General features: G+C 36.1%; 2 protein-coding genes across 2 annotated transcripts in view; both read right to left on the bottom strand.

The window, feature by feature from the left end:
• On the bottom strand, positions 1–19,654 carry LOC131538504 (scavenger receptor cysteine-rich domain-containing group B protein-like). Its single transcript, XM_058772378.1, has 14 exons — positions 19,603–19,654; positions 19,177–19,482; positions 9,420–9,464; positions 9,000–9,305; positions 7,672–7,704; positions 5,130–5,174; positions 4,707–5,012; positions 4,038–4,157; positions 3,737–3,921; positions 3,301–3,461; positions 2,828–3,073; positions 2,384–2,546; positions 511–613; positions 1–396 (listed from the first exon to the last, which is right to left on the bottom strand). Exons 1-13 carry the CDS (start codon positions 19,652–19,654, stop codon positions 512–514), a joined length of 2,070 nt encoding a protein of 689 aa, XP_058628361.1. The 3' UTR covers positions 1–396; position 511.
• Positions 18,464–22,580, bottom strand: part of LOC131538960 (deleted in malignant brain tumors 1 protein-like) — a 54,536-nt gene continuing 50,419 nt past the window's right edge. The window contains 3 exon segments of the mRNA XM_058773176.1: positions 18,464–18,825; positions 19,177–19,482; positions 19,596–19,640. The gene's annotated coding sequence lies outside the window, so the exon portion shown is untranslated.

The raw sequence follows: 22,580 nt of genomic DNA, 5'->3' as shown, positions 1-22,580 counted from the left end.
ATTCCGCCCCACACTTTAATGCCAAAAGAAAATTTAACCTCTGGGTGCCCTTAATGGTATCAAATGGCTCCCATAACGATGCACTTAAGCTCTACTTAACAATGAACAATCTACATGCTAGTTTGGGAAACAGATGTTACTCCAACATAAAAAAAACAAACAAGCAACAATAATTATTATCTTAAGAGCATGATTTGCAATATATTGAGAAGCCCAGTTTGTAGCAGTGTAGAATCAGTATCACGTTCATTAGAAAGAGATAAGTATATAAAACAATGAATATTCTTTGCACAAATATTTCACTCAGAACACTTAGCAGAGAAACAAAAAAATATAATCAAAGAACCACATAGACATGAATCCATGGATATGTTCTGTTGTATGGGGCCTAAATATCTGTGAACAATGAATATAATAAAGTGATAAGTAATTAATTCAAAACAGACATATAGCATATTTTTTAAATATGCATAAACAATCCATCACAACTGAATTAGATGAGAAAAATACCTTAGTTCCTTTCAGACAACATCAGGGGACCCATGGAAATGGAAGCACTGTCGTGGAATTCTGCAGACCTGCCCTCTCTCCTGTGGTATCCAGAGTCACAGTGCTAAAAGACAAAAAAAAAAAAAACATGATAATTAGGCTATGTACTAATTTATGCAATCAGATGATTCTGTACTTAAAACAGAGGGCAGTTGAAACAAACTATATATTGCAATAAAACTTTATATTATACAGTACTACAATATGAAATGTTTAATCATTAAATTAATATGCATACAGTGGCGGCCAAAATTGTTAGAACACGTGACAGATCTGAAAATATTGACCTTTTTTGCCTCCAAAACATGATTTCATTTCATAATGTTCATGAAACATGCAGATGGTTGTTCTGAGCACAACAAATATCAGATGAAGTGAGTCGTGCTGTTTTTATCCAATTTAATATGTATTTTAAGTTTTTTTAATACACTTTAATAAACTTTAATATTTGGTATTTCCACCTTTTGTAGCAAGTACAGTAGCATATCATATTTCAGTTTTTTATTTAGAGTATTATTTCATTAAAAAGGGAGAAAAAAGGGGAAACATTTTTAAAGGGATAGTTCACGTTATCATTTACTCAAACCTAAATGTCTTACTTTATTTTGTTTAACATAAAATAAGTTATTTTGAAGACTGTTGGTAAGAAAGCTGTTTTGGTTACCATTGCATGAACAAAAAACACACACTTCTTTTATATTCCACAGTTTGTTAGGCCATTGTAGCCTAAATGTTTATGTGTAATAAATTTCACGTTGAATGAAATAAAATTACTACTATTTGTAATGTTAATTTAATACTTTCTCATTGAATACAAAAATAGCTTTAAATAATCTTTTGGGGGGTATTTTCATAGCCAAATGTAATTTGCAATTAATTAGATTAATTTATTGACACATAATGTAATTAGACTAAAAGTAATATATAAGTAATAATTGACGAAGGGCATTGAAGATGAATGCATACCCATTACACTTTAAACTAGCAATGTTGGCTTGGGCTGTCCTAAAGCAGTCACAGAAGGACAAGGGCGAAAGAGACAACTTGTGTGAATATCTCACAACCAAATATTTAAAAAGAAAAAGTATGTTAACAAGTGGAAACGGTTTATTTATTCATTAAATTGCATTTATTTCTGTATTTGTCTAGACAATATTTATTTATTTAAATTAAACTGCACATTTCTATTGATTGTGAGGTTTGCCATGGAAAACAGCAGATCAAACACATGAAATGGCTTCTATATAGTCATTGAAGTAAGGACAAAGCCAAGGTTCACCAAGGTGTGTGTCTGTGTGTGTGTACTGGTTTTTGTGGTTTACGGGGACAAAATTTGTATAATGACATGGGTATGACAGAGGTATTACAATTTGAAGGTGGTTTATGAGGACACTGCCTATGTCCCCGTAATTCAAAAGGCTTAAAAAACATACTAAATGGAGTTTCCTGTAAGGGGTAGGTTTAGGTGTAGGGTTGGTGTAGGGCAATAGCACATACAGTTTGTACAGTATAAAAACCATTACGCCTATGGAGAGTCCCCACAAGGATAGCAAACCAGACGTGTGTGTGTGCGCGTGTGTGTGTGTGGTGAAAGAGAAAGCAAGAGCTTGTGTAATTATCTGCAAAGTGATATGGAACTGTAATGCAGTCAAACTAGGAAATAGTTCATAGTTGTTGAAGATTCATCAACACCTTGGAATGTCTTTCAACCTTGGTGTATATTCATATGTTTTTTCTTAAAATGGAATTATACAATAAATTCACAAAAAACAACTACTGTAACTATGTTGAAAAAATATCAGAAACATTTGTTTGAGAGGGTTTGTAAACTCACAGTTGAGCAGTGATCTCCTGTCAAAAGGCAAAGGTAAACAGTACAGTGCAGGTAAACCTTAGTGGAGTTTGCATTGAAGACAAACATCCTGAAGGAGAAATGGCTGGATATGTTGACTCCATTCTGTAGTAGCTCCACTGTGACATCATTTTGACTGGGACACCTGAGAATATCAGTAGTGACATCAACAAGTCAGTTTCTTAATCTTTAATAATAATGTGTGGAGAATAAAGGAACTTGGAACATTGTATAAAAGAATGATGTTAGCAAAAACACAGAAAAAATATTTTTTTCCAATTTATAGTGGTGTAAAAGTAGTGCTTTCAGAAAATCTGTACGCCCAAAAATGATAATTATGTCCTGTAAAGCATCACAATAAACAACAAGTTTTGCTCTTCTAGCTTTTAAGATCTTGCACTAATTAAAACACAATAAAAGTCTTACTCTCCACTGATAAGGTCCCAGCGGACAGAGTGATGAGGATCATTCTCAGGTGTCGCCCAACATTTGTCAATCACTGTGGCAAACTGACGGCTGTCAACCCCCTCAACACGAATTTCCACAAACATCTGCTGGTTCACCTCCACATTCACACTACCATTGAAGGGCTGGGAGAACTCAGCATCCTGATATGGAACCATCCTGACCTGATATCTCCCTTGACCAGCAGGAAGCTGCTTGTGGACAATACTGTTGAAATATTAATATTATTTCAAAATGTATTATTGTTATTATTATTATTATTATTTAAAATAATAATAAAATGCTACATTCTGTATCAATTTAATGAATCTTTTTTTAGGGATATACAGTAGCATATGTCCTCTCTGTTTACAGAAAATTACCATATATAAAACGTTTTTTTTTTTCTTTCTCTCTGTTAAATAAATTGGCATAGAGACAGAACACTGCCCCACCTCTCTAGTGGATTGATTTCCATATTCATAGAAAGTGTTTGGGTTTGGGGGTATATACAGCTGAAATTCAGCTTCAGAATTCTCTCCCTGCTGATGGGACCTTCAGTCGAGCCTGGTGTTCCGAAAATGAAGTTCTCATAAATGAAATGGGTGCCATTGGCCTGTGGACCAAAGACATAACATTTTAGTTTGAATTTAATTCAAGATTTTATCTACAAGAATTGTAAAGACATTTTTTAAGACCAGATTGCATTAAAAGCTACTGTATTAAGAGCAAAACTCATCAGTCAACTGAAAAAAAGGGAACAAAAAGTTTGATTAAAAAAAGCTTGGTACTCTTAGTTAGTTGTACTTCAACATTATTCAGTCAGTGGCAAATTGAGATGTGAGAGCTGAGTGTGTTTAAGTAGCATATACTATACATAATATTTCATACCATAAGACCTGTACCACAGATGTGGTCATTGTTGTCAAAATAGAACTCCACTCTGCCATTCCCGACTGTTCCTTTGCAGCTGGGGTCATTGAGGTGTAAGCTGTCAGTAGGAAAACCAGCCTCAAAGAGCTGACAGCGAGACAGAGACATGGAACCAGAGCTGCTTTCACAAACCTCAGAGAAATCTGACAGAAAAAAAAAAAAAAAAAAAAAAGAGTAAGAACACATAAGTAGCTTTAATAAAAATCTGATTGATTACTTAAAACTTAGATTTGAATTGTTGTTGTGCAATAAGTCCAACCAAAAGACTCTGGGTCAGGTCTTCGATGGCTCTCGTTACAGAAACAGCCATAAACACCATTTTTCTCTCCACACCATTCATCCTCAGTGCAGCTGACCTCAGAACAAGGGTCACTCAAAGCTAAGAGGAGAACCAAAGAATGAATGAAGCAGCTAGAACATTTCATATGCTTATACAAACTAATTGAATTACATTACCAGGGTCATATGTAGGACGTTTTAGCCCTCTAATTGATTATCAACGTCGTTATTTTTTTTTTCATTAGACATTTTTGTTAATTATAGCAAATTAATGATAAATTAATATTTCAATTTATTTAAATCTATTTTACTAATTCTGTTTGTAATCTCTCTTTTAAGTAATGAAGCCAGGTATGTTTAAGTTTACTTTGAGTTATACATGAAGCTAAATGTACTCATATCCTTTGAGAGACTTTTCCTATGATCACCACTAGGGGTGCTATGACTAAACAAATCTACAGTATGTGCATGCCATTGGTGATCTTGACACCATAACTGAGGTATAAATGCTATAAAATTGGAAAACTTTGTTGAGCCATTGGAAATAATGCGCAAAAAAAACATTGGTTCTTTCAAGTAGCTCACTTTATATAGAACACGAAACACTGTTGCATTGCTAATGTGTACAACATCACAGCTATACACTCACCATTGCAGATGACTCCGGCATCTTCTTCGTGCACACAGTTATGTGATCCCCATCCACTTGATGAACAGTTTTTCAGTGTGGATTCATTTCCACGGCACTCAACATCATCCAACCATATTTGTCCAGAACCCTGTCCAAAATAAGCAGAACTCTTTGCCTCTACAACACTCCCACAGCCCAGTTCTCTACACACCACTGCCGCGTCTGTAGAATCCCAGTAATCATCACACACTGTTCCCCAGATTCCATTGTAGAGAACCTCCACTCTTCCAGAACAGAGGCTGGATCCATTCACCAACCTGATAGCTATTAAACAATATACATATAGAAGAACAGGTCATAGATTTTTTGCTTGTTTGTTTGTATTTTATATGAGATAAATTGGTAAATATAGTGGAATTTCATCTTGCCCAGCATCATTACCGCTGACTCCTGGCTGTAAGGCAGTTGTGTTCAATGTCACTGTTGCTTCAAAAAAACCCACACACAAATACACAACAGTTTTATGTTTTGATTATGGTGTTTGAATTTCAGAATGATTGCAGTTAATCAAGTTTGCTCAGTTAAAATTAACGTTTAGGCTGTTTTACAGGTTGTGAAAAAAGCATATATGGGGCCGGTTGCACCAGCTAGACGTAAAAAATCTGGGTGTAAGCCCTACGCTGGGCTTTGCAACATCCAGCTTTACGATAAATATTTACACCTGTTGCACCAACTAAGACTATGATCAGGCGCAGCTATGCCCGGCGTATCCACGCTGACACATGCTCCCGCAGTGATAGCTGAGACGACATTCACACTGCAATGGCTACAACTACTAATATAGAACTGAATTGCTCAAGACATCATAAGAAGTGAAGCCACCACGCCATGATTTCATTGAGTAAACATTTTCTAACAAGTCCGCGTTTTTATATCTGAAGTCTCCCTACACGTTCCCATGACAGATTTCTTCAAAGAAACATTAAAAATGAAGGTGGCAGGTTACGTAAAATATAATGAACGTAATACAATGCTTCTCTCTAGTTATTTTTTATGTACAATGAATATCTTTCCTGAGGTAGCCTAAATGTGACTTTACGTGACATTTTGTGTTTTACTGACATCTTTCTGTGGCTGAAAAACCGCAGCTTTGAAAGCTGATACTTTATTTCTGATATAAAAGTAACAAAGCACAAAACTTACTGCGATTATTGGATGTCAGGCACATTACAAATAATAAATGGAATTAAAGACATTAAATATTTCCAAGCATTTATACTGTCCTTCCAAGTGTCACAAAGCACGGTAACACACAACTGGTGATTGATAACAAACAGGTTTATTGAAGGGATTCGGGGATTCAGGATCGGGAGTGACCAAAAGCAGGTGAGTGAGGAAGTTAATGCGGAGTTCAGATTTCTTAGCTGTGGTTGATGTCGTGTCTTTGTTTGCAGGTTCGGATCGAGGGTCAAAGGCTTCGAGGGAGAATCGGCAAGGGATCCTATGGGTAAGCATAGAGGGAAGTCAGATCGTAGAGTGAGTCCAGAGCTGTCCATCTAGTGAACGGTAGACCGGACAATGTGGGGTATGGCAGTGAGTGTGTTTATAGTGATGTTGATTGGTGTCAGCAGGTGCGTGCAATCAGAAGTCAGGTGACTGTGATCGGGTGATTATGCTGGGTGGTGACTATTGTGATGGTGACTGGTCCCTGACACCAAGCAAGATGTCGAATGGTAGTATACAGTTTCTTTTTAATAATCCCAGATCATATGTAATATTTTACTGCATAATTACAAGCTGTAGCCTACAGAAACATTTTTTTATTAGGTCAATTACTGTCAGCAGTGTGGTATAGTCAACACCGAGCTTTGCGATTGATATTGCTTTCCCTGCCCGAAAAGACCATAAACATTACAGTTCATGTCTGCAGTAATAATTAACTAACAGACATAAATCCTAAAAACGAATATTGTCCGAGCAAATCATGACTTTTCACTTTACACCTACCTCTGACTAGGCGTAAGATTTAGGGCCCTATCAAACACCCGGTGCAAGTGTTTTTGCTAGTTTCAGCTTGACGCAGTTCTCATTTTCCCGTCCTGCGCCTTGTTGTTTAAATAGCAAATGCATTTGCATCTATTTGTGCGCCCATGATCATGCTGGTCTAAAAAAGAGGTGTGTTCAGGCGCATTGTTGGCACGTAGCTATTTTGAGGAACTGAAAATAGACTGCGCCATAGACCAACTCAAACCTGATCTAAAGTCTAAAGTCTAAAGTCAATGGCGCAATATTTATTTTGTTATTTAAAGAGCGCATTAGTAGAAAATGCGCCTCTGGGCGGGTCCACAATGAACGTTCACTTTGCTTATTACACACAGGGATGCGCAGCAGCACACAAACATGCCAAATATTAAAAATTAAAGGATTACAGTGTAAAAGAATATTATTGTGTAGGCTACATAAATATAAAAATGTCATACATGTCATAATGGATAGTCATTGCGTTTATCAGAATTAGCCTATCTATTTGCTTGCACATGAGCAGATCCATTTGCTCTCTGGAGACGCGTTCAGTTTGTTTGCCTTTAAATTCCGCCGTTTAAATAGCAAATCCACCATGGCGCGAGCGCAACTCGCTCTTAAAGGGAATGTGAGATGAAACTCTGATTGGTTTATTGCACACTGCACCCAAAAAACACCCATTACTTATTAAGAGAATAGGGACAACCCGTTTAGACCATGCGCCCAGGCACACCGACCATTTTCCCGTCGTTAAACTAGCAAAAGTGGATTCGGACATGCCCTAAGTGCACTTGTGCCGTGCACTTTAGACTATGCACTTAGATCATTAAAATAGGGCCCTTTGTATCAGACGTTGCACCACGCCGAGATGGGTATTTTATGTCCAGCCTAGTCTTACAACCGTGTGTACATCCAGCTGGTGCAACCGACCCCAGGTTCTGATTCAAAGGTGTATAATTACCTGTCCGTGGTGCTGCACTAGTTTGTGCCTGGCCTATCACAGAAAAAGAGAGATAATTGAAGTCTATTACAGTTCAAGAATGGATTTCCTAATTTGCATGATCTTTCCCATAGTGAAAGTGATATTCAAATGGTCGGTCAACAAGAAATGGATTTTCTTATTCTCTACAGAGACTGGACTGTTGTTTACTCTGTTTGCTGCCTGCCCCGATCATTCGCCTGTCTTATTACTCTGCCTTTGTCTCGACTCTGATAAGCCGGTTTACTGTTGATCGACCATGCCTGTACAACTGTGTTTCCTTTTATTAAAAGCTGCAAATGGGTCCTCACTCCGTTGACTCATCATTACACAGTGCTTCAAGTTTGTTCAGTTCAAACAAATGTTTTAATCCGTTACAGGTTGTTAGAACAGCAGGTCTGGTTCTAATTCGAAGGTGTATAATACATTTTCCATGGTGCTGCACTAGTTTGTGCCTGGACTATTACGGAAAAAGAGAGATGATTGACATCTATTACACTTCCAGAACTTTAACCAAAACAAATCTACTCAACAGTGCTACGTGCATGCCATTGATGAAGCTTGACCGTAATTGAGGCATAAACGGTATATAAATGGGAAACTTTCTTTTGCCTTTGGGAACTTGAAACAATGAAAAACAATCAAATGATACATTGGTCCTTTCAAGTAGATCACGTTATTTAGAACACAAAACACTGTTGCATCGTTAAAATATATGGTCCCACTTTATATAAGGTGGCCTTAACTGCTATGTAGTTACATCAAAAAGTACAGTGTACTTACTGTGTTCATATTATATTGCAAAACACTTTTGCTGCTATTGAGGTGGATACGGGTAAGGTTAGGGACAGGTTTGGTGGTATGTTTAGGTTTAAAAGTGTAAGGTATGGATCAACAGTGTAACTATCAATGTAATTACAGATATTAATTGAAGATGTAATTACATGCAGGTATTTTAAAAAATATAATTACAATGAAAACCATGTATGTACACAATAAGTGCATTGAACCAAATGATTAATTAAAATGTAAGTACATCGTAGTTAAGGCCACCTAATATGAAGTGGGACCTAATATATTGTACAACCCCTCATCTATACATCAGTTGTATAAATGTGTTTTGGTTCTAGGCATAAATGGTCTAGAAATGGAAAACTTTGTTTTGCCTTTGTAAACTTAAAATAAAAATCGAATTATACATTGGTCCTTTCAAGTAGATCATGTTATTTAGAAACACTGTCACTGCATTGCTGAAATATAGTGTACAACACCGCAGCTATACGTCAGTTGTATAAATGTGTTTGACTCACCTTGGCAGATGACTCCGGCATCTTCTTGGTGCACACAGTTATGTGATCCCCATCCACTTGATGAACAGTTTTTCAGTGTAGATTCATTCCCACTGCACTGGACATCATCCAACCATATTTGTCCAGAACCTTGTCCAAAATAAGCAGCACTCTTTGCCTCTACAACACTCCCACAGCCCAGTTCTCTACACACCACTGCTGCGTCTGTAGAATCCCAGTAATCATCACACACTGTTCCCCAGATTCCATTGTGGAGAACCTCCACTCTTCCAGAACAGAGGCTGGATCCATCCACCAGCCTCACAGCTATTAATCACAAACGATATAAAGATAGAAGAACAGGTCATTAGCTTTTTTGTTCGATTCTTTGTTAATAAATTAGTAACAAAAGTGGAGTTTCATCCTCCTCAGCACCATTACCTCCGACTCCTGGCTGTGAGGTAGTCGTGTTCAGTGTCGCTGTTGCTGCAGAAAAAAATGAACACACAAATACACAACATTGTTAAGTTTTGATGACGGTATTGACACGTCAGATCGATTGGTCGAATTATAAGCGGACTGGAAACAAAACACCGGACGTGACGCCAGTACAGTGTCCAGAGACAAAGATGGTGAAGGTGCTCTGCCAGAGGAACTACAAACGCTGGAAAAAGCAAGTAATCAAGTTCTTTGAAAGCCAGAATATGATCATTCAGAGCGATAATGTTGTGGCTTGTCATACCCTTCCACGAAGGGATGGCGCAGCAAAACCTGCAATAGTTGTTCGGTTTGTGAATCGGAAACATAAAGCCGAGTTACTGAGGCAGGCGAAGAAGTTGAAGGGTACGGGAGTGTACCTGAATGAACATCTTACTAAAATGAATGCTGACATAGCTAGACGTGCACGCATTTTGAGGAAACAGGACAAGATACAAGCTACATGGACAAGAAATTGTAAAGTGATGATACGGCTAAATGGAACTCCTGAAGAAGCCAAAGTATACGCAATAAGAGAACTCAAAGAACTTGACCAGTATGGATTAAGTGATGACTGTGTGAAGGAATATTCATAAAAGGATTAACGATATGATGGACATGGATAAGGACTTTTTGTTCCCATTTAGTGATGTTGATGATGGGGAGTTGGTCAATATTCAAATGGACTGTGTGTCTGACCTCTTACAATGTCACTGTAAGTACGATAACTTGAATTTTAAATCCTTCAATCACGTGGATCATAAAATGTATGAGATTGAAAATAATATTGACCCGGAAAATCACTTTTTTAATGATGTAAATAACAACAGTTGTGAGTATTGTACAGAAGATAAATTCAATAGAAATGTGAATATGGAGGGGGCATTATCAATAATACATTTAAATAGTAGAAGTCTTTATAAAAATTTAATACACATTAAGGATTATTTGCGTCAGTTTAATAAATTTCATGTGATTGCTGTGTCAGAGACTTGGCTTGATAATGAGAAAATACATGAAGTTGAATTGAAGGGTATAATTTGTTCACGGTAAACAGAGTTAATAAGAAAGGAGGAGGAGTTGCTTTGTATGTTGACACAGCGTTAAGATGTAATGTGATTAAAAGTATGTCAGTGACTATAGAAAATCTTTTGGAATGTGTAACTATAGAAATCGATACCGAAAGATCTAAAAATATAATTATCAGTTGTGTGTATAGATCACCAGGAACTTGTACGGATACCTTTATGAATACATTATTTGGTATGCTTGATAAATGGAATGAGAACAAGGTACAAATTATATGTGGAGATTTCAATATTGATTTGTTGAATCCAAATGGAAATAAGAGAATTACAGATTTTACCGACACACTATATAGTAAAGGTCTATTTCCTGTGATTACAAAACCTAGTAGAATAACTAAAAATACTGCTACATTAATAGATAATATATACACAAATGAAATTGGAGGAAAAATAGTAGGAGGATTATTTATAAATGATATGACTGATCATTTCCCAGTTTTTGCAATCTTTCAAAGATTATTTGATAAAACAGTAGGTAGTAGGACAAACAGTTTTAAATTAATTCGATATAGAACACCAAAAATTATTGCTGCTCTCAGTGAGGACTTAAAGAATCAAAATTGGAGCGAGGTTTATGCAAGTAAAGATCCAGATAGTGCTTATGATGCTTTTTTGTCCACGTTAATTGAAAAATACGAAAAATATTGTGTGTTTAAGACTGTAAAGAAGCAAAAAAAATGAGGATAAACCATGGATTACTAAGGGAATAGAGAAAGCATGCAAAAAGAAAAATGCATTATACGGGAAATTTATAGCAACTCGAACTATACAAGCGGAAAATAAATACAAGATATATAAAAAATAAATGAAGTATTATAAGATTTAGTAAAAAGGACTATTATAATAAGTTATTGGACAAGCATAAGGATAATATACTGTGGGATTACAAATTTATTTAAATGTTTAATTTAGATTCCAATGTAATAGTGTACAAACTGAAGAAGTTATATACCTTGTATTTAGCATTTAAGGTGAAAAATGGTGACATGAGTCAGATCACTACATCAGATACAAAGAGGTCCCTGCCAGTTCCTGTTCTCCTATTGTAAGTGAAATGAGCCAAATGAGCCAGACTCGAATCTTTTGTTCTGCAAATGGCTTTCGGAGCCCCCTGGCCCAGACATGAATCGTTAGACTGATTGGATTATCAATGCAATCGAGTGTTGTTGATTGGGTCTGTCTTTCTCATTTGCATGCTTTGTTTAAAGTCGTCACCCAGGTGCTTGGTCTCCATTCCTAAGCACTGCCCCCTAAATGTATTTAAAACTACAATGTATCACTGCTTTAGTTTAGACTTGGATGACTACAGCGACGCAGCGAGTTCTCAATAAAGAGTAACTTCTGGATGAAAGATATCCCAACGTCTCCTGGTCTCTGCTTCAGAGAAGATAAAAGTTCACAACAGATGGTGCCGTGACCGGATAGAGTTCCAGCTTCCTCACCTGAATCCAGATTGAAAACTTCAAGCTCAAACAAAGATCTGCTTCCAGACTGCATCTTTTGGAATCCAGCGAAAACTTCTAGCTGAACAAAGATTTCCAGACTGAAATTTTCTCTCAACCAAGGTTGTGGTGAGTGCTGTCTCTAATCCAAAAGAACCTTTAAGACCAGTACAAATTTGCTTATCCTCTGCGCCGTCAGAGAAGAGTTAACAGACAGCTGTAGGGTTTGGTTAACTAAATTATCCTCTAAAAATGTACTTTTAGAGATGAAGATTATCCTCTGTCCAGGCAGGGAAGATTAGCATAACGTGCTAATATTGTGTTACCCTCTGTTTTAGGCAGGGAAGAATTGGTTATCCTCTGTTTAGGCAGAGAAGGTTAGCATACATGCTAAAATTTGGTTTATCCTCTGTTCTTGTAGGCAGGGAAGTTAAGTGTGAAGTGTTGGTAATTTGGAAAGTTAACAATAGTTAAGCTGTGTTAACAAATGTACCCTCTGTTGATCAGAGAAGTTTTTTAGTGTTTTTGATTGTGTGGTAACAAAGTTAACAATAGTTAAGCTGTGTTAACAAGTGTACCCTCTGTTGATCAGAGAAGTTTTAGTGTTTTTGATTGTGTGGTAACAAAGTTAACAATAGTTAAGCTGTGTTAACAAGTGTACCCTCTGTTGATCAGAGAAGTTTTAATGTTTTTTGATTGTGTGGTAACAAAGAAACTCACAAAATGGTTAGAAGGAATGCTAGGCTGATTCAAACAACAGAAAAGGATGGTCTTGCGACTCCATTGTGGTCAGATAGTGAATTCAAAACACTGTTAGGGGAACAAATGAACCTAATAATCACTGAGAAAGTTAGACAAGAACTAACGAGAAATATGAGATCCATCCAGACAAGACTTGGTCTGTAGATGAGTGTAAAAGGTGTTAGGAGCATGTATTCGCAAGAACAATGTTAAAGGCATTATCTGCTGCCACAGAGAATTTGGTTTAGCGCTAGCTACACAACAATCTCAGCGTAACTCAGAGCTAGAGAAACAGAACAATGAGCTTCAAGCTAGAGTATCCTCTTTGACTAAGAAATTGAACCGCAACAAAGCTTCAGAAAAACTGATGTGGAAGAAGTTAGTCAACCAGATAACAATTATCCTGATTTACAAGCTTTCTTTGAAAGAGATGTAGCTCTCAATCAGTAATTGATGTGCCTGTAGATTCAGTGAAGGTATGTGGCGTTAGATCTCAGGGAATTGAGGGAATTGAAAGTGTTGCTCCCAACTCTTCTGTTGTCCAAATACAAACTGTGGCCAAAGCGCTAGGACCTAAAGATATAGAGAGGCTATCCCAGAGCTTACCCTCAGCACGCACAGATTTTTCTGAATTTAGAAGAGCATTGATCAACAAAATGCGTCTCACGACATGTCGTTAGCAGAAGTCACACAGCTGATGTCACAAATTCTAACTGAATCTGAATTCAACAGTTTTGAGTCTGCTGTTACTTCTGAACTACAACATGCCAGTAAAGGTGATTTGAGAGAAGGTGTTTTGAAAATTCTAAAGAATATCATGGGACCCAAAATAGACTGGTCCAGAATCACTAACTGTGTGCAAAGGAAAGAAGAAACTGTGAGTGAATACACTGAAAGGTTTTGTCAGTCAGCTGTAACTTACAGTGGAATAGTGGATGCTTCTGAAAGTGTGCTTGATGACAAAGGACCACTAGTTCGAACATGGTTTGATGGCCTTTTATTAGAATACAGATCAGCTTTGCCGTTCTTAGATCTAACATGGTCCACTGGAAGCTTGCAAAACAGCTTGGACAGGTTAGCTACTTGGGAAAGAGACTCTGATGTTAAAGCCAGAGTAAAGATTGCAGCAGCGTCCTTTAAGGTTAACACAGAGAACCGACAGAAACGTAAATGTCCTAAGAAGGAGAGCAGTTGTCATTACTGTGGTAAACCTGGACACTGGATGAAAGAGTGTAGGAAAAGCAAAAAGACATTAGGAGAAATTAACAGCTTTACTCAACTCCTACTCAGTCTACTTGGTACTCTGAAGCAGCCCCTCCCCGCTTCACCGAACTGTTGGAGCAGTTTGCTCAGGTGTTAACTGTTAGGGCTGTGAGTGCTTAATTCCCCAGTAATGTACAACAAAGCTGAAAGATTCTTTGTAAATAAAACTACAGGAAGGTTACTGTCACTTCCTTCCATTGAGAGAATGCTAGTTAAGTACACTCACAGCCTTCAAAGCTATACTACAGCACACCCAGTCACTCACCTATCCTCTCTGGGTTATGATGTTTGTTATGACTGATGTTCCATTAGAGGATGGAGATGTCACACACTAAAGTTTGCACACCACCTACAGGGATAGGACAGGACACATGGACCAGTGAGGAGCCCCAGGGAAGAACCGGATGCAACAGGCTTCGGGGGCCAACCCTGTGGTGAACACACCCTCATAGGCCTTCCCCATCCACTAGTCCACCCTCACCTCACTGTTCTTTAGGTGTCACAGGAATTAAGAAATAGGAAAGAAGGAACAACAATAGCAGACGAGATTGAACAGAGGATACAACCCTAATGTTTGTAGTCTTTAGAACAAATACTGCTGTCTTTTGTTTTCTTTCTTCCTCTGTGCAGATACCACTTGATGACTGTCCTGAGACCCATACGCGCCAAACCCCTCACCTGCGCATGAAGCCAACAACAAGACTCACTACCGAGCCAACTGTCACGGAAGACAGAACAAAGAAAAAAAATACACAACGCAGAGAATCACATACGAGAACTTCAGTGATCCAGCAACATGATCAAGACATTCTTGATCTTTCAGCAAAATTACACCAGATAGCTGAAGATAATTCTTCATGGTTCGGAAACCTGTTAGTATCAAGTGTTTCATGCAACAAATGACTCACGCCCATCACGAGAAATGACAGTTCCAACCAGAAAAGACTATTAAGAACTTCACGGACCATAATTGCATGTTTTGTTTCTGTGTCAGCATGCAATTACAGACAATCAACACAGAACAAGTGCTATGTGCCTGTAACGATCACAAGTTACAAGAATAAACTTTTAAGTGTCTAAATTTGTATTTTGTGAGAGTTATTAGAACTCTCAAAGGGGGAATTGTGGGATTACAAATTTATTTAAATGTTTAATTTAGATTCCAATGTAATAGTGTACAAACTGAAGAAGTTATATACCTTGTATTTAGCATTTAAGGTGAAAAATGGTGACATGAGTCAGATCACTACATCAGATGCAAAGAGGTCCCTGCCAGTTCCTGTTCTCCTATTGTAAGTGAAATGAGCCAAATGAGCCAGACTCGAATCTTTTGTTCTGCAAATGGCTTTCGGAGCCCCCTGGCCCAGACATGAATCGTTAGACTGATTGGATTATCAATGCAATCGAGTGTTGTTGATTGGGTCTGTCTTTCTCATTTGCATGCTTTGTTTAAAGTCGTCACCCAGGTGCTTGGTCTCCATTCCTAAGCACTGCCCCCTAAATGTATTTAAAACTACAATGTATCACTGCTTTAGTTTAGACTTGATGACTACAGCGACGCAGCGAGTTCTCAATAAAGAGTAACTTCTGGATGAAAGATATCCCAACGTCTCCTGGTCTCTGCTTCGTAGAAGATAAAAGTTCACAACAATACAAACAACATGGAAAGTACTTAATAGTATAATTAAAAGAATACTGGAAAAGTAGATTACCCAAATTACTTTGTTAATGATGATAAATTAAGTATAAATAAAATGAATGACATTGTCAATGAATTTAACGAGTATTTTGTAAATATTGGGAGCAATTTAGCAAAAGTGATCATGAGCAAAGAACTGGGGATAGGATAGATGAAATGAATATCTCCAGTAATGATTATTCAATGTTTATAAGGGAGTTGATGAAAAGGAAATACTAGACATTGTTAACAATTGTAAGAATAAATATTCCACTGATTGTAATGATTTTGACATGTCGTTAATAAAAAATATTATAGAACATATAGTAAAACCATTTACACACATTTGTAATCAGTCCTTTTAACAGGAATATTTCCAAGTAATATGAAAACAACTAAAGTTATTCCTATTTTTAAAATGGAGATCGTCATTGTTTTTCCAACTCCAGACCAATTTCTCTTCTTTCCCAGTTCTCGAAAATTTTAGAGAAAATTTTTGTGTGCAGGCTAGATGATTTTATAGATAAACACAAATTATTGAGCGATCAACACTATGGGTTTAGAAGAAACAGGTCGACCTCCATGGCTGTGATGGAACTGGTAGAAGAGATTTCCTCTTCAATGGATAATAATGAATATACTGTGGGGGTGTTCCTAGATAAAAAAAAAAGCTTTTGACACAATTGATTATGGATTATTAATCATGAAATTGGAGAGATATGGTATAAGAGGAAAAGCTTTTGCTTGGATAAAAAGTTACCTCAATGACAGATATCAATTTGTACAAATTAATAATGTTAAATCAGATTTATTGAAAGTTACTTGTGGTGTTCCGCAAGGTTCGGTGCTAGGCCCTAAGTTGTTTATACTGTACATAAATTATATTTGTAAAGTGTCTAAAGTATTAAAAATGGTTTTGTTTGCTGATGATACTAATTTATATTGTTCTGGGAAAAGTTTGGAACAGCTACTGAATACAGTGGAAATCGAACTGAGGGTCTTCAAAAAATGGTTTGATGATAACAGACTCTCACTGAACTTAAGTAAAACAAAGTTTATAATATTCAGTAATCGACATAGTAGCAATAAAGTGAAACTAATGATTAACAACGAGGAAATAGAAAGAGTGTACGAAATAATTTTTTGGGGTGTTATAATCAATCATAAATTATGTCGGAAATCACACATTAATCATGTACAAACAAAGATGTCCAAATCCATTGCAATATTAAATAGAACAAAACATATTTTGAATGGAAAGACTTTATATATATTGTATTGTGCGCTCATAGTTCCATACATTACTTACTGTGTGGAGGTGTGGGGTCACACTTATATATTGAGTTTAAATTGGATTTATATGTTGCAAAAGAAAGCTATTAGAATTGTTAAAAGGGTTGATTATTACGAACCAACAAATAAATTGTTTATTAATTTACATGCATTAAAATTTGTAGATTTAGTTGAATTATATACTTTACACTTAATGTATAAAGTTTATAATAATTTACTTCCAAATTGTATTCAGCGGCTGTTCAAAATAAGAGAAAGTCAGTATAATTTAAGAGGATTGTATATGTTTAAGAAAGTAAGGGCTAGAACTAATGTAAAAAATAGGTGCGTATCAGTTATGGGGGTACATTTATGGAATAAATATGATAAGGAATTAAAAATATGTAAGTCACTCTGTCAATTTAAGAAAATGTATAAAAATACGGTGATAAATAATTATAAGATTCAGTATTAATAAATTGTGGTTGTATTGTTAAAGAATCGAAGTAATAGTTGGAGTGTGTATTTATGTTATGGTTGTTGTGAATTATGTTTGTACATTTTGGGAAATGTTTTTGTAATATTGTTTACTTTGTATTATTTAACTTAGTGAAAAGTGTCGCCCATTCAGTTAACTATGTATAAAGGGTAGGCATAATAAGCAAGGCTTCAGCCTACACCTTTTCGGGCAAGTGAAGAGCTCCGGATTCCGCCTCTGTCAACAGATCACCAGTGGCTTTGTGGTTATTGTTTGTGGTTGTTTCAATTCGTGATTTATTCTGTTTATACTAAGAAAATTCTCCGGAGCGTAGGAGAGGTCTGCTATTTATTTTGATCCGATTTTGCGATGTGTTTTTGTTTAGGAGTTAGGAAGTTCATTTGTATTTTCTTTTCTTTGTAATTAGGTCATTTATATATTTTTATTTTATTTAGTTCTTTTGTTTGTTATTTTATATCTCCGAAGCTAATGCTCCTGATGTTCCTTACACTTTTCTTTAATAAATCATTTAAACTTATGTGTTGTTTTGGTGATCTGTTGGCTGTGGCTAGAATCCCGTTAACATCATTCGCTTTGCGTCTCACCCTATTAAAATGGGCCGTAACGACATGAACACACAAATACACAACATTGTGTAATGTTTTGATGATGGTATTGACATGTCAGATCGATTGCAGTGCTTCAAGTTTGTTCAGTTCAAATGAATGTTTTAGCCTGTGTTATGACCATTCCTTGTACTTTCTTTGCTGTATTGTGTTGTTCTGTTTCTCTCTTTTTCTTTTTTACTGCATTGTCTGCCTGCATAGGTTGCATGAAGATGTGGTGTTGGTGCATAATTGGTCGCTGTATTAAGGTGGGCTCTGTTTATGAATTTAGCCAGCAGCAGTCGTGCAGCTCATTGTTGGCGTGAATGTGAATGAGTTGTGGCCGACGATCAAACTGGACTCAAGCAAATGTTTCTTATTTAGGTTTTCTTAAGTTTTTATATGTAAAACTACACATGTAATTTGGGAGTTAGGTAAGTTTGTTGTATTTTCAGTATTATTCGATTAGGTTACTTAATTTGTTTTTTATTTTATTTTCTAGTTTCTTTTGGTTTGGCCTTTTGTTTGTTCTCCTGAAGACATGCTCTTCACGTTATCTCACAATCTCTAAAAAATGTAATACTTTTCTTTGTTTAATCTGTGTGCTTGTTTCATCCTCGACCGGAGTGATTCTTATTGGGATTCCACCAGCACATCCTTATCCTTATTATGCCCTTATCGTGCAACTATTCCCTAGACATGGGGCATATTACCTATTTCACAAGTTGTGAGAAAAGTGGATCTAATATCAATTAAATGGGCATAATTACCTGTCCATGGTGCTGTACTTGTTTGTGCCTGGCCTAGAACAGAAAAAGAGATGATTCAAGTCTATTACAGTTCCAGAATGGGTTTCCTGATTTGCATGGTCTTTCCCACAGTGAAAGTGATAATTAAATGGATAGTAAGCAAGATTTATTTTAAATTCTCTAAAGCATTTGTCTTTACCATGCTAAGAAAACCAACCACAAAGTACTCATAACCTTTTGATTGACTTTTCCAAAGGGCACCACTGGTGATCTTGACACCGTTATTGAGCCATAAATGGTATATAATTGGAAAACTTTGTTGTTCCATTGGAAACGTAAAAAAGAATGAAATATTCATTCACACACCACAGCTATACGTCAGTTATATGAATGTGTTTGACTCACTTTGGCAGATGACTCCAGCATCTTCATGGTGCCCACAGTTATGTGATCCCCATCCACTTGATGAACAGTTTTTCATTGTAGATTCATTCCCACGGCACTGGACATCATCCAACCATATTTGCCCAGAACCCTGTCCAAAATAAGCGGAACTCTTTGCCTCTACAACACTCCCACAGCCCAGTTCTCTACACACCACTGCCGCGTCTGTAGAATCCCAGTAATCATCACACACTGTTCCCCAGATTCCATTGTGGAGAACCTCCACTCTTCCAGAACAGGGGTTGGATCCATCCACCAGCCTCACAGCTATTAATCATAAACGATATAAAGATAGAAGAACAGGTCAGTAGCTTTTTGTTCAATTCTTTGTTAATAAATTAGTAACAAAAGTGGAGTTTCATCCTCCTCAGCACCATTACCTCCGACTCCTGGCTGTGAGGTAGTTGTGTTCAATGTCGCCGTTGCTGCAGAAAAACATGAACACTCAAATACACAACATTGTTATGTTTCGATGATGGTATTGACATGTCAGATAGATTGGTCGAATTATAAGCGGACTGGAAACAAAACACCGGACGTACGCCAGTACAGTGTCCAGAGACAGAGATGGTGAAGGCGCTCTGCCAGAGGAACTACAAACGCTGGAAAAAGCAAGTAATCAAGTTCTTTGAAAGCCAGAATATGATCATTCAGAGCGATAATGTTGTGGCTTGTCATACCCTTCCACGAAGGGATGGCGCAGCAAAACCTGCAATAGTTGTTCGGTTTGTGAATCGGAAACATAAAGCCGAGTTACTGAGGCAGGCGAAGAAGTTGAAGAATGCGGGAGTGTACCTGAATGAACATCTTACTAAAATGAATGCTGACATAGCTAGACGTGCACGCATTTTGAGGAAACAGGACAAGATACAAGCTACATGGACAAGAAATTGTAAAGTGATGATACGGCTAAATGGAACTCCTGAAGAAGCCAAAGTATACGCAATAAGAGAACTCAAAGAACTTGACCAGTATGGATTAAGTGATGACTGTGTGAAGGAATATTCATAAAAGGATTAACGATATGATGGACATGGATAAGGACTTTTTGTTCCCATTTAGTGATGTTGATGATGGGGAGTTGGTCAATATTCAAATGGACTGTGTGTCTGACCTCTTACAATGTCACTGTAAGTACGATAACTTGAATTTTAAATCCTTCAATCACGTGGATCATAAAATGTATGAGATTGAAAATAATATTGACCCGGAAAATCACTTTTTTAATGATGTAAATAACAACAGTTGTGAGTATTGTACAGAAGATAAATTCAATAGAAATGTGAATATGGAGGGGGCATTATCAATAATACATTTAAATAGTAGAAGTCTTTATAAAAATGTAATACACATTAAGGATTATTTGCGTCAGTTTAATAAATTTCATGTGATTGCTGTGTCAGAGACTTGGCTTGATAATGAGAAAATACATGAAGTTGAATTGGAAGGGTATAATTTGTTCACGGTAAACAGAGTTAATAAGAAAGGAGGAGGAGTTGCTTTGTATGTTGACACAGCGTTAAGATGTAATGTGATTAAAAGTATGTCAGTGACTATAGAAAATCTTTTGGAATGTGTAACTATAGAAATCGATACCGAAAGATCTAAAAATATAATTATCAGTTGTGTGTATAGATCACCAGGAACTTGTACGGATACCTTTATGAATACATTATTTGGTATGCTTGATAAATGGAATGAGAACAAGGTACAAATTATATGTGGAGATTTCAATATTGATTTGTTGAATCCAAATGGAAATAAGAGAATTACAGATTTTACAGACACACTATATAGTAAAGGTCTATTTCCTGTGATTACAAAACCTAGTAGAATAACTAAAAATACTGCTACATTAATAGATAATATATACACAAATGAAATTGGAGGAAAAATAGTAGGAGGATTATTTATAAATGATATGACTGATCATTTCCCAGTTTTTGCAATCTTTCAAAGATTATTTGATAAAACAGTAGGTAGTAGGACAAACAGTTTTAAATTAATTCGATATAGAACACCAAAAATTATTGCTGCTCTCAGTGAGGACTTAAAGAATCAAAATTGGAGCGAGGTTTATGCAAGTAAAGATCCAGATAGTGCTTATGGTGCTTTTTTGTCCACGTTAATTGAAAAATACGGAAAATATTGTGTGTTTAAGACTGTAAAGAAGCAAAAAAAATGAGGATAAACCATGGATTACTAAGGGAATAGAGAAAGCATGCAAAAAGAAAAATGCATTATACGGGAAATTTATAGCAACTCGAACTATACAAGCGGAAAATAAATACAAGATATATAAAAAATAAATGAAGTATTATAAGATTTAGTAAAAAGGACTATTATAATAAGTTATTGGACAAGCATAAGAATAATATACAAACAACATGGAAAGTACTTAATAGTATAATTAAAAAGAATACTGGAAAAGTAGATTACCCAAATTACTTTGTTAATGATGATAAATTAAGTATAAATAAAATGAATGACATTGTCAATGAATTTAACGAGTATTTTGTAAATATTGGGAGCAATTTAGCAAAAGTGATCATGAGCAAAGAACTGGGGATAGGATAGATGAAATGAATATCTCCAGTAATGATTATTCAATGTTTATAAGGGGAGTTGATGAAAAGGAAATACTAGACATTGTTAACAATTGTAAGAATAAATATTCCACTGATTGTAATGATTTTGACATGTCGTTAATAAAAGATATTATAGAACATATAGTAAAACCATTTACACACATTTGTAATCAGTCCTTTTTAACAGGAATATTTCCAAGTAATATGAAAACAACTAAAGTTATTCCTATTTTTAAAAATGGAGATCGTCATTGTTTTTCCAACTCCAGACCAATTTCTCTTCTTTCCCAGTTCTCGAAAATTTTAGAGAAAATTTTTGTGTGCAGGCTATAATAATTTACTTCCAAATTGTATTCAGCGGCTGTTCAAAATAAGAGAAAGTCAGTATAATTTAAGAGGATTGTATATGTTTATGAAATTAAGAGAAAATTTTTGTGTGCAGGCTAGATGATTTTATAGATAAACACAAATTATTGAGCGATCAACACTATGGGTTTAGAAGAAACAGGTCGACCTCCATGGCAGTGATGGAACTGGTAGAAGAGATTTCCTCTTCAATGGATAATAATGAATATACTGTGGGGGTGTTCCTAGATTTAAAAAAAAGCTTTTGACACAATTGATTATGGATTATTAATCATGAAATTGGAGAGATATGGTATAAGAGGAAAAGCTTTTGCTTGGATAAAAAGTTACCTCAATGACAGATATCAATTTGTACAAATTAATAATGTTAAATCAGATTTATTGAAAGTTACTTGTGGTGTTCCGCAAGGT

The sequence above is a fragment of the Onychostoma macrolepis genome, chromosome 04, assembly GCF_012432095.1.
Source record: "Onychostoma macrolepis isolate SWU-2019 chromosome 04, ASM1243209v1, whole genome shotgun sequence".
Classification (NCBI taxonomy): domain Eukaryota; kingdom Metazoa; phylum Chordata; class Actinopteri; order Cypriniformes; family Cyprinidae; genus Onychostoma; species Onychostoma macrolepis.
The sequence above is the reverse complement of the archived record's forward strand: the minus strand, read 5'-3'. Positions and strand labels throughout refer to the sequence as shown.

What these genes read in the sequence shown, in the direction of transcription:
- LOC131538504 (XM_058772378.1), bottom strand. Translation starts at nt 19,654, where the DNA reads ATGTTTTTCTGCAGCAACGGCGACATTGAACACAACTACCTCACAGCC. An exon ending in CTCACAGCCAGGAGTCGGAG is followed by an intron (nt 9,306 to 9,419) that starts GTAATGGTGCTG and finishes TGTGATTAATAG; the next exon opens with CTGTGAGGCTGGTGGATGGA. An exon ending in ACCTGACCCAGAGTCTTTTG is followed by an intron (nt 3,922 to 4,037) that starts GTTGGACTTATT and finishes TTTTTCTGTCAG; the next exon opens with ATTTCTCTGAGGTTTGTGAA.